The 12,425-nt window shown below is 51.4% G+C and overlaps 1 protein-coding gene across 1 annotated transcript in view; it reads left to right on the top strand.

Annotated features, from left to right (window-relative positions):
• LOC108802693 (zinc finger protein 585A-like) overlaps positions 1-11,501 on the top strand; it is a 41,957-nt gene extending 30,456 nt beyond the window's left edge. The window contains exons 6-7 of the mRNA XM_018574549.1: positions 9,028-9,852; positions 11,034-11,501. Coding sequence (XP_018430051.1) covers positions 9,028-9,852; positions 11,034-11,494 — 1,286 coding nt within the window. The 3' untranslated portion in view covers positions 11,495-11,501. The remainder of the gene's footprint in view (positions 1-9,027; positions 9,853-11,033) is intronic.
• The last annotated feature ends 924 nt before the right edge of the window (positions 11,502-12,425 follow it).

Here is a 12,425-nt window from a genome sequence, read left to right as displayed (position 1 = left end):
GGAGGGGAGTGTGTTTGAGAGAGAGGCATGGAAGGAGGATGGGAGTGTGGTTGAGAGACATGGAAGGAGGGAGGATGGGAGTGTGGTTGAGAGACATGGAAGGATGGGAGTGTGGTTGAGAGACATGGAAGGAGGGAGGATGGGAGTGTGGTTGAGAGACATGGAAGGATGGGAGTGTGGTTGAGAGACATGGGAGGATGGGAGTGTGGTTGAGAGACATGGAAGGAGGGAGACCCCTCCCCCCTCCTCATGGGCCCATTAGGTGCACAGTTTCTTGAACAATTCCACATTATTAGCTGAGATCGCCGCCTGTGGCAGTGAGTTCCAGACCCTAACAGCTCTCACTGTGAAGAACCCCCTTCGCCCCTACCGGCCATTGCACAAACACACGCACAACATGCAGGGCATACGCGCAGCACAACACGCAGGGCATTACACACAGCACAACATGCAGGCACTACACGCAGGGAATACACGCAGGGCATTACACACATGGCATACACGCAGCATTACACACATGGCATACACGCAGCATTACACACAGGGCATACACGCAGCATTACACACATGGCATACACGCAGCATTACACACAGGGCATACACGCAGCATTACACGCAGGGCATACTAGCAGTATTACACGCAGGGCATACTAGCGGCATTACACACAGGGCATACTAGCAGCGTTACACGCAGGGCATTACACACAGCATTACACACATAACATACACACATGGCATACACGCAGCATTACACACAGGGCATACACGCAGCATTACACACAGGGCATTACACACATAACATACACGCAGCATTACACGCAGGGCATTACACACATGGCATACACACAGAATTACACGCAGGGCATACACAGCATTACACGCAGGGCATACACGCAGCATTACACGCAGCATACTAGCAGTATTACACGCAGGGCATACCAGCAGCATTACACGCAGGGCATACTAGCAGCATTACACGCAGGGCATTCCTGTGTGGTCTAGTATATAAGAGTACCTGTGTGGTCTAGTATATAAGAGTACCTGTGTGGTCTAGTATATAAGAGTACCTGTGTGGTCTAGTATATAAGAGTACCTGTGTGGTCTAGTATATAAGAGTACCTGTCCCCCTGTATGTTGCGGTCTCTGAGGAAGGTATCTAAATGCTTTTATGAATGATTCCACACTCTCAGCTGATACCACGGCTTGTGGAAGAGAGTTCCAGAATGTAACCGCTCTGACTGAAAAGAACCCCCTACCCCCCTTTGTGGTTAAATCTTTTCTCCACCAGTGTTAGGAGGCGGCCTCTAGTCCTTGTTATGGAGTTCAATGTAAACAGTCTATTGCAGATGTTGCCATCACCACCCAACATTTTGTACATCACAATCATGTCTCCTCCTAATCTCCTCACTTCCAGCGTGAACATGTTTAGATTTAGTAGCCTGGTCTCATAGCTTTGGTCCTCCAGCCACTCCCCCTCCTTGTCTCATAGCTCTGGTCCTCCAGCCCCCTAATTAGTTTGGTTCCCCTTCTCTGGACTCTCTCCAGCTCCAGGACTTCCTTCCTGTGGATCGGTGACCAAAACTGGACCAGATGAGGCCGAACCAGCGATCTATAAAGTGGCAGAATTATCGCTTTGTCTCTACAGAACATTCCCGTTATAATACAAGACAGAACTCTGCCCGCTGTGTGTGCCACAGCCTGGCATTGTGTGCCTCAGCCTGACATTGTGTGCCCCAGCCTGGCATTGTGTGCCCCAGCCTGACATTGTGTGCCCCAGCCTGGCATTGTGTGCCCCAGCCTGACATTGTGTGCCCCAGCCTGGCATTGTGTGCCCCAGCCTGACATTGTGTGCCCCAGCCTGGCATTGTGTGCCCCAGCCTGACATTGTGTGCCCCAGCCTGGCATTGTGTGCCCCAGCCTGACATTGTGTGCCCCAGCCTGGCATTGTGTGCCCCAGCCTGACATTGTGTGCCCCAGCCTGGCATTGTGTGCCCCAGCCTGACATTGTGTGCCCCAGCCTGGCATTGTGTGCCCCAGCCTGACATTGTGTGCCCCAGCCTGGCATTGTGTGCCCCAGCCTGACATTGTGTGCCCCAGCCTGGCATTGTGTGCCCCAGCCTGACATTGTGTGCCCCAGCCTGGCATTGTGTGCCCCAGCCTGACATTGTGTGCCCCAGCCTGGCATTGTGTGCCCCAGCCTGACATTGTGTGCCCCAGCCTGGCATTGTGTGCCCCAGCCTGACATTGTGTGCCCCAGCCTGGCATTGTGTGCCCCAGCCTGACATTGTGTGCCCCAGCCTGGCATTGTGTGCCCCAGCCTGACATTGTGTGCCCCAGCCTGGCATTGTGTGCCCCAGCCTGACATTGTGTGCCCCAGCCTGGCATTGTGTGCCCCAGCCTGACATTGTGTGCCCCAGCCTGGCATTGTGTGCCCCAGCCTGACATTGTGTGCCCCAGCCTGGCATTGTGTGCCCCAGCCTGACATTGTGTGCCCCAGCCTGGCATTGTGTGCCCCAGCCTGACATTGTGTGCCCCAGCCTGGCATTGTGTGCCCCAGCCTGACATTGTGTGCCCCAGCCTGGCATTGTGTGCCCCAGCCTGACATTGTGTGCCCCAGCCTGGCATTGTGTGCCCCAGCCTGACATTGTGTGCCCCAGCCTGGCATTGTGTGCCCCAGCCTGACATTGTGTGCCCCAGCCTGGCATTGTGTGCCCCAGCCTGACATTGTGTGCCCCAGCCTGGCATTGTGTGCCCCAGCCTGACATTGTGTGCCCCAGCCTGGCATTGTGTGCCCCAGCCTGACATTGTGTGCCCCAGCCTGGCATTGTGTGCCCCAGCCTGACATTGTGTGCCCCAGCCTGGCATTGTGTGCCCCAGCCTGACATTGTGTGCCCCAGCCTGGCATTGTGTGCCCCAGCCTGACATTGTGTGCCCCAGCCTGGCATTGTGTGCCCCAGCCTGACATTGTGTGCCCCAGCCTGGCATTGTGTGCCCCAGCCTGACATTGTGTGCCCCAGCCTGGCATTGTGTGCCCCAGCCTGACATTGTGTGCCCCAGCCTGGCATTGTGTGCCCCAGCCTGACATTGTGTGCCCCAGCCTGGCATTGTGTGCCCCAGCCTGACATTGTGTGCCCCAGCCTGGCATTGTGTGCCCCAGCCTGACATTGTGTGCCCCAGCCTGGCATTGTGTGCCCCAGCCTGACATTGTGTGCCCCAGCCTGGCATTGTGTGCCCCAGCCTGACATTGTGTGCCCCAGCCTGGCATTGTGTGCCCCAGCCTGACATTGTGTGCCCCAGCCTGGCATTGTGTGCCCCAGCCTGACATTGTGTGCCCCAGCCTGGCATTGTGTGCCCCAGCCTGACATTGTGTGCCCCAGCCTGGCATTGTGTGCCCCAGCCTGACATTGTGTGCCCCAGCCTGGCATTGTGTGCCCCAGCCTGACATTGTGTGCCCCAGCCTGGCATTGTGTGCCCCAGCCTGACATTGTGTGCCCCAGCCTGGCATTGTGTGCCCCAGCCTGACATTGTGTGCCCCAGCCTGGCATTGTGTGCCCCAGCCTGACATTGTGTGCCCCAGCCTGGCATTGTGTGCCCCAGCCTGACATTGTGTGCCCCAGCCTGGCATTGTGTGCCCCAGCCTGACATTGTGTGCCCCAGCCTGGCATTGTGTGCCCCAGCCTGACATTGTGTGCCCCAGCCTGGCATTGTGTGCCCCAGCCTGACATTGTGTGCCCCAGCCTGGCATTGTGTGCCCCAGCCTGACATTGTGTGCCCCAGCCTGGCATTGTGTGCCCCAGCCTGACATTGTGTGCCCCAGCCTGGCATTGTGTGCCCCAGCCTGACATTGTGTGCCCCAGCCTGGCATTGTGTGCCCCAGCCTGACATTGTGTGCCCCAGCCTGGCATTGTGTGCCCCAGCCTGACATTGTGTGCCCCAGCCTGGCATTGTGTGCCCCAGCCTGACATTGTGTGCCCCAGCCTGGCATTGTGTGCCCCAGCCTGACATTGTGTGCCCCAGCCTGGCATTGTGTGCCCCAGCCTGACATTGTGTGCCCCAGCCTGGCATTGTGTGCCCCAGCCTGACATTGTGTGCCCCAGCCTGGCATTGTGTGCCCCAGCCTGACATTGTGTGCCCCAGCCTGGCATTGTGTGCCCCAGCCTGACATTGTGTGCCCCAGCCTGGCATTGTGTGCCCCAGCCTGACATTGTGTGCCCCAGCCTGGCATTGTGTGCCCCAGCCTGACATTGTGTGCCCCAGCCTGGCATTGTGTGCCCCAGCCTGACATTGTGTGCCCCAGCCTGGCATTGTGTGCCCCAGCCTGACATTGTGTGCCCCAGCCTGGCATTGTGTGCCCCAGCCTGACATTGTGTGCCCCAGCCTGGCATTGTGTGCCCCAGCCTGACATTGTGTGCCCCAGCCTGGCATTGTGTGCCCCAGCCTGACATTGTGTGCCCCAGCCTGGCATTGTGTGCCCCAGCCTGACATTGTGTGCCCCAGCCTGGCATTGTGTGCCCCAGCCTGACATTGTGTGCCCCAGCCTGGCATTGTGTGCCCCAGCCTGACATTGTGTGCCCCAGCCTGGCATTGTGTGCCCCAGCCTGACATTGTGTGCCCCAGCCTGGCATTGTGTGCCCCAGCCTGACATTGTGTGCCCCAGCCTGGCATTGTGTGCCCCAGCCTGACATTGTGTGCCCCAGCCTGGCATTGTGTGCCCCAGCCTGACATTGTGTGCCCCAGCCTGGCATTGTGTGCCCCAGCCTGACATTGTGTGCCCCAGCCTGGCATTGTGTGCCCCAGCCTGACATTGTGTGCCCCAGCCTGGCATTGTGTGCCCCAGCCTGACATTGTGTGCCCCAGCCTGGCATTGTGTGCCCCAGCCTGACATTGTGTGCCCCAGCCTGGCATTGTGTGCCCCAGCCTGACATTGTGTGCCCCAGCCTGGCATTGTGTGCCCCAGCCTGACATTGTGTGCCCCAGCCTGGCATTGTGTGCCCCAGCCTGACATTGTGTGCCCCAGCCTGGCATTGTGTGCCCCAGCCTGACATTGTGTGCCCCAGCCTGGCATTGTGTGCCCCAGCCTGACATTGTGTGCCCCAGCCTGGCATTGTGTGCCCCAGCCTGACATTGTGTGCCCCAGCCTGGCATTGTGTGCCCCAGCCTGACATTGTGTGCCCCAGCCTGGCATTGTGTGCCCCAGCCTGACATTGTGTGCCCCAGCCTGGCATTGTGTGCCCCAGCCTGACATTGTGTGCCTCAGCCCGGCATTGTAGCTACTTTACAACATGATTTATAATAATCACAATGTCCGCCACACACTACGAGAACCTGTGTGTATATAAACTCTATGGGGGAGCTTCAGTTCCTTTGTTCCCCACAAGGTGGTGCTCTTATCCATACTGAATGGCTTGCGCTGAGAGGAAGTGATGTCAGTTACAGACAGGAAGTGATGTCACCTATAAATGGGAGGTTTGAGGTCAGAGGTGAGTTTTCACATCTTTTTATCTTCAGCTGTCTCTTCTACATACAAATGCATCATAAATGTGGGAGAATTATGTAAACAGTAATAACCAGACGAACACATGTAAGGTATGAATAGCACTCCCGGTGTAATCTCTCTGTGTAGTAACATGGACGGAGGTCGGCGCCTCTCGTAGATTTGGAGATCCGGGACAGTCCGAACCGCGAGAGATGACAAACTAAAGACAGCGATTCATTTGACAAAGAGCCCCGCAGTCCAAATAATTCTCCGCCTATTACCCGTCCTACAGAGAGGAGCATCCGGTATAGATCACATGACCACCTCGATGGACGAGGACCGGAGTCACGTGACTGAGAGGATATTGGACCTCACCCTGGAGATCATCTACCTGCTGACCGGAGAGGTGAGGAGGATTCTGGGAGGTCACATGACATCACTCTGATCTCTATTCATAAAACACGAACCTGACCGGAGAGGTGAGGAGGATTCTGGGAGGTCACATGACATCACTCTGATCTCTATTCATAAAACACAGACCTGACCGGAGGGGTGGGGAGGATTCTGGGAGGTCACATGACATCACTCTGATCTCTATTCATAACACACAGACCTGACCGGAGAGGTGAGGAGGATTCTGGGAGGTCACATGACATCACTCTGATCTCTATTCATAATACACAGACCTGACCGGAGAGGTGAGGAGGATTCTGGGAGGTCACATGACATCACTCCTTCTGTTTCAATACAGAGTTTCCCTGCTGTCAAGAAGTCTGGTGACCAGGTAACCATCACAGTGCCTCCTCCTCAGTCCCGGATCCCCAAGAAAAACAACAAGGGGAAGATTCTAGAAGTCACCAAGAAGATCATTGATCTGCTGACAGGAGAGGTGAGCGGTGCCGGGAATTCTGGGACATGATCCAGGAACAGACAAGGGGTGTGTCTGGGTGGTGACGGGAGAGGTGAGCGGTGCCGGGGATTCTGGGACATGATCCAGGAACAGACAAGGGGCGTGTCTGGGTGGTGACGGGAGAGGTGAGCGGTGCCGGGGATTCTGGGACATGATCCAGGAACAGACAAGGGGCGTGTCTGGGTGGTGACGGGAGAGGTGAGCGGTGCCGGGGATTCTGGGACATGATCCAGGAACAGACAAGGGGCGTGTCTGGGTGGTGACGGGAGAGGTGAGCGGTGCCGGGGATTCTGGGACATGATCCAGGAACAGACAAGGGGCGTGTCTGGGTGGTGACGGGAGAGGTGAGCGGTGCCGGGGATTCTGGGACATGATCCAGGAACAGACAAGGGGCGTGTCTAGCTGGTGACGGGAGAGGTGAGCGGTGCCGGGGATTCTGGGACATGATCCAGGAACAGACAAGGGGCGTGTCTGGGTGGTGACGGGAGAGGTGAGCGGTGCCGGGAATTCTGGGACATGATCCAGGAACAGACAAGGGGCGTGTCTGGGTGGTGACGGTATCATTGTGTGTGTCAGGTTCCTATAAGGTGTCAGGATGTCTCTGTCTATCTCTCCATGGAGGAGTGGGAGTATCTAGAAGGACACCGGGATCTCTACAAGGACGTGGTGATGGAGGACCACCAGGTCCCACAGCACCATCAGGTAGAAGCTTGACAATCTATGCAATTGTTTTTTTTTGCTTGTACAACTATTTCCCCCATATCATTACTTTTTTTTTTTTAATTCATTCAGTTTGGAATTCTGAATGATTTCAACATTATTGTTAAAGAAGAGGTTAATGATGAAATAGATGAGGATGGTATAACAGAGGAGATAGTGTGCCCAGGAGGACACCGGGATCTCTACAAGGACGTGGTGATGGAGAATGAGCCGCCCCTCACATCACCGGGTAAGAGGAGAGAGCAGTACGGAGGCTCCGCCTACATCCCCCATCATCTGATACACACATAGAAACAATGTATTCAGTCATTGTGTGTGTTTCCTACAGATGGATCCAGTAAGAGGAACCCACCAGAGAGATGTCCCCGCCCCCTGTATTCCCGGGATCCCACCCAGGAAGATCTCACCATCCCCCACCATGATCAGGTAGGTGGGGCTGAGCACAGAGATCTCAAGAATTATTTCTAACCTGAGATCATGTTCCTCTGTGTAGTCTCTGTATATTGGTGTTTACATTTTAAACATGTTCCTTCAATTGTTTTCTTAGGGTGATGAACCAATTGACATGAAAATTGAGGTTAAAGAGGAAGGAGAGACGCACGTGAGAGGTAATGAGCAATCTGCAGATGAGGTTTGATATCAGCACGTTAATGATAAACAGAAACAATTCACATTTTCATTATACTTCTATGAACATGAGATCTGTACAGATGAGGTCCATCTCCATTCCTCAATATAACGTCATGTGACCAACAAATCAGGAGGAGATACTGGACACCATATGAAGGTCCATCTCCATTCCTCAATATAACGTCATGTCCCCAACAAATGAGGAGGAGATACTGTACACCATATGAAGGTCCATCTCCGTTCCCCAATATAACGTCATGTGACCAACAAATGAGGAGGAGATACTGTACACCATATGAAGGTCCATCTCCATTCCTCAATATAACATCATGTGACCAATAAATGAGGAGGAGATACTGTACACCATATGAAGGTCCATCTCCATTCCTCAATATAACATCATGTGACCAATAAATGAGGAGGAGATACTGTACACCATATGAAGGTCCATCTCCATTCCTCAATACAACGTCATGTGACCAACAAATGAGGAGGAGATACTGTACACCATATGAAGGTCCATCTCCATTCCTCAATATAACGTCATGTGACCAACAAATGAGGAGGAGATACTGTACACCATATGAAGGTCCATCTCCATTTCTCAATATAACGTCATGTGACCAACAAATGAGGAGGAGATACTGTACACCATATGAAGGTCCATCTCCATTCCTCAATATAACGTCATGTGACCAACAAATGAGGAGGAGATACTGTACACCATATGAAGGTCCATCTCCATTCCTCAGTGTGATCTCATGTTCGGCAATATTAATTTCTTGACCTCTGAGGAACGTTGAATAATAATCCCGGGTAGATGATTTCTGATGGAACAATTATGAATATTTACTTGCTTGTAATAACGATAAAATGTTTCTCTCACCAGCAGATGGACACGATGATCGGAATTCCTCAAATCCACATTTCTCTGTGTCTCCAGATTATAAGGAAGAAGATGATGATGATGGCACGGTGGAATGTTCTACTGAAGTAAAGAATGTTACTCGGAATATAAATCCTGGACTTGACCAGGAATATAGACCGGTGCCTTTCTCTAATACTCAAGCTTCTCTTGATGAGCCACATCCTGTTTCCTCAAGTACGCAGCCAGTAAGTCACAGTACGGGTATATCCCCTGATCTGGCCAAGCTCCATTGGATTACTTACAGCAGTGTGGATACAGTTACACTCGGAGATGACAAAACAATCACATCCTCGAAAACTGATCAATGTAAAACGTCAAAATCATCACTTAATCAACGGACGAACAAACACGAGGTTCCATTTCCATGTTCAGAGTGTGGGAAGGGTTTCACATCGAAGCAGGACCTTCTTAGACACCAGAGAAGTCACACGGGCGAGCGACCTTTTTCCTGTTCGGTGTGCGAGAAAAGCTTTGCCCAGAAAGGAGACCTTCTTAGACACCAGAGAATTCACACAGGCGAGCGTCCTTATTCGTGTTCAATATGCAACAAATCTTTCAGTCGTAAAGGACACCTTATTACGCACCAGAGGGGACACACAGGCGAACGTCCTTTTTCATGCACACAGTGCGGGAAATCGTTTGCTCAAAGAGCGGCATTTGTGACCCACGAGAGAAGTCACACTGGTGAACGTCCTTATGCGTGTCCACAGTGCGGGAAGTGTTTCGGTCAAAAAAAGTTACTTACTGTGCACCAGAGAAGTCACTCGGGCGAGCGTCCTTTTTCTTGTCCAGAGTGTGGGAAGCTTTTCACTTACAGAGGAGACCTTCTTAGGCACCAGAGGAGTCATACGGGAGAGCGTCTCTTTTCATGTGCAACGTGTGGCAAATCTTTTTTTCGGAAGGGGCACCTTGTTACCCACCAGAGGAGACACACAGGCGAGCGGCCGTTTCCATGTACGTACTGTGTGAAATCTTTTGCGCATAAAGCAGCATTTGTGGCTCATCTGAGAACTCACACAGGGGAACGTCCCTTTTCATGTACAGAGTGTGGGAAGTGTTTCACTCAGAAAGGAGCACTTACAGCACACCAGAGAAGACACACGGGTGATCTTCCTTTTTCTTGTCTGGAATGTGGCAAAGGTTTTGTAGAGAAAGGACGCTTTGTTAGACACCAGAGAAAACACACAGGTCAGTATCCTTTTTCCTGTCAATAGTGTGGGAATGGTTTCACTAAAATTATTATCTATTGTGTCACGTGATCAAGCGTATGATTTTGCTTTTTAGAGTCCAGGAATGGTTCCACTCTGAAAGGACACAAGGATTTAACAATGGCAAACCAGACACTTCTAATATCATCAGGTAAGAGGAGAGAGCAGTACGGAGGCTCCGCCTACATCCCCCATCATCTGATACACACATAGAAACAATGTATTCAGTCAGTGTGTGTGTTTCCTACAGATGGATCCAGTAAGAGGAACCCACCAGAGAGATGTCCCCGTCCTCTGTATTCCCGGGATTCCACACAGGAAGATCTCACCGTCCCCCGCCATGATCAGGTAGGTGGGACTTAGGATCTACAACTCCGAAGTGATTAAAAAGTTGGTGTCCACAGTGTGGGAATCTTTTAAAAACATTTTTTCATTCTGCTTTTAGAATGTAAACCCCATTGTTATAAAACCCGAGGATAAAGAGGAAATTGAGACCATTGTTAGAGGTAATCAAGAGTCTACGGAGGAGGGGGCTGTGATGGTGACAATTAAGGAGGAGGAACATCCGGTAACCATCGGCATAGGTGAGTAATAAGCACAGAATGGAGAAATGGTTTACAGTCTTAAGTTTGAAGGTCCATCTCCATTCCTCAGTATAACGTCATGTGACCAACAAATGAGGAGAAGATACTGTACACCATATGAAGGTCCATCTCCATTCCTCAATATAACGTCATGTGACCAACCAATGAGGAGGAGATACTGGACACCATATGAAGGTCCATCTCCATTCCTCAATATAACGTCATGTGACCAACAAATGAGGAGGAGATACTGTACACCATATGAAGGTCCATCTCCATTCCCCAATATAACGTCATGTGACCAACAAATGAGGAGGAGATACTGGAGACCATATGAAGGTCCATCTCCATTCCTTAATTGAACATTCTTGATTTCTAACTGAACACACAATATATTATCTTACTTTTACTTTATTAAGTATATCTTTCCAGCTCGTTGACATGATTTTTAGAATATCTGAATATTTTATTTAATCTTCAGATTACAAAACCGAAGATAACGGCATCATACAATATTCTTCAGCCGTAAAACAAGTTGCTGAAAATATACATCACGGACTTCACCACGAGACTGCAGATCATCATGGGACACACAAACATATTGCATGTTCAGAGTGCGGGAAAAAATTCTCGCAGAAAGGAGACCTTCTTAGACACCAGAGAATTCACACAGGTGTGCGTCCTTATGAATGTTCAGAGTGTGGAAAATGTTTCACTCAGAAGGGGGACCTTCTCGCGCACAAGAGAAGACACACGGGCGAGCGTCCTTTCTCATGCTCTGACTGCGGGAAAAGTTTCAGTCAGAATGGTGATCTTATCAGACACCGGAGGATTCACACCGGTGAGCGTCCCTTTTCATGTCCGGAGTGCGGGAAAAGTTTCACTCAGAAAGGAGTACTAACTGCACACCAGAGACGTCACACGGGCGAGCGTCCGTTCTCGTGTTCGAAATGTGGCCGATCTTTCGTTCAAAAGGGAAACCTTCTTACCCACGAGAGGAAGCACATTTGTGAGGGTCCTGTTTTATGCTTTTTATAGTGTGGGAAATGTAGCAATTCTTCCACACCAGAGACGTCACACGGGCGTGCGTCCTTAGTCGTGTTCGAAATGTGACAGATCTTTTATAGTTTGGGAAATGTATTTCTCAGAATAAAAGAGCAATTGTTACTTACCACACGGGCGAACATCCGTTCTCTAAATCTTCTCTTCGAGGTCTCCATGATACGAAGTCTTCATCCTGTAGATCACTCTGCAGCCTGGTGATTGATTGGGCCTCCTCAGTGGTGAGACTAGGACCCTTAGCACCCAAGGCGAAAAGGCCAAAGTGTGCCTCCCCATGACCTTTGAACTACTTTAGCAGCGAAGGTTGCACGTCCATCCCGTTGTGCTGAATCTCCCAAGGCGGTTGCCTCTTCTGCTTACCCCACGGCCCGGCCCTTGGCCTCCTTAATGGCTGTCAGTACACTACATGGGCTGCTTCAGTTATTCGTTTGTGTGCCGATGAAGCAGGTATCTACTTTTCACGTGGTGACCCTTCATCTCCACAAGGCCGCCCCTTCTGGAAGACGAGGTCACCGCGTGTTCAATGAACTCTGAATGTTCTAGTTACAAAGCCTTCCAACCAATACTCCCTTATTATGGTCATATGTTCTCTCTCGGGACTGATAGTTCGGTGTTATGAGATTTCGGTCGGGGGGGTGGGGACATACACGGGGCAGTCCAGTCTTGTGGGTTTCACCTTCAATGGTGTTTTTTTATTCATTTTCCGGGAGAGTTACACACATGTGAAGAACGTGACGTTTGCGGGTGAATTCCACACGTGTTCAGACAATGGTTATAAATAAAGTTTTTGTAAGTCATCTGCTTTCTTTCATAATTTGTACAAAACATGGTAAAACGGGAAGTTAGAGAAGGACACAGATGATAATATAAAGGTATTCTTCTCTACGTCTGTCTTGTACCGGGGGCT

The sequence above is a fragment of the Nanorana parkeri genome, unplaced genomic scaffold, assembly GCF_000935625.1.
Source record: "Nanorana parkeri isolate BGI_ZX_2015 unplaced genomic scaffold, ASM93562v1 scaffold3035, whole genome shotgun sequence".
NCBI classification, from domain to species: Eukaryota; Metazoa; Chordata; class Amphibia; order Anura; family Dicroglossidae; genus Nanorana; species Nanorana parkeri.
This window is presented reverse-complemented; position numbering and strand designations above follow the sequence as displayed.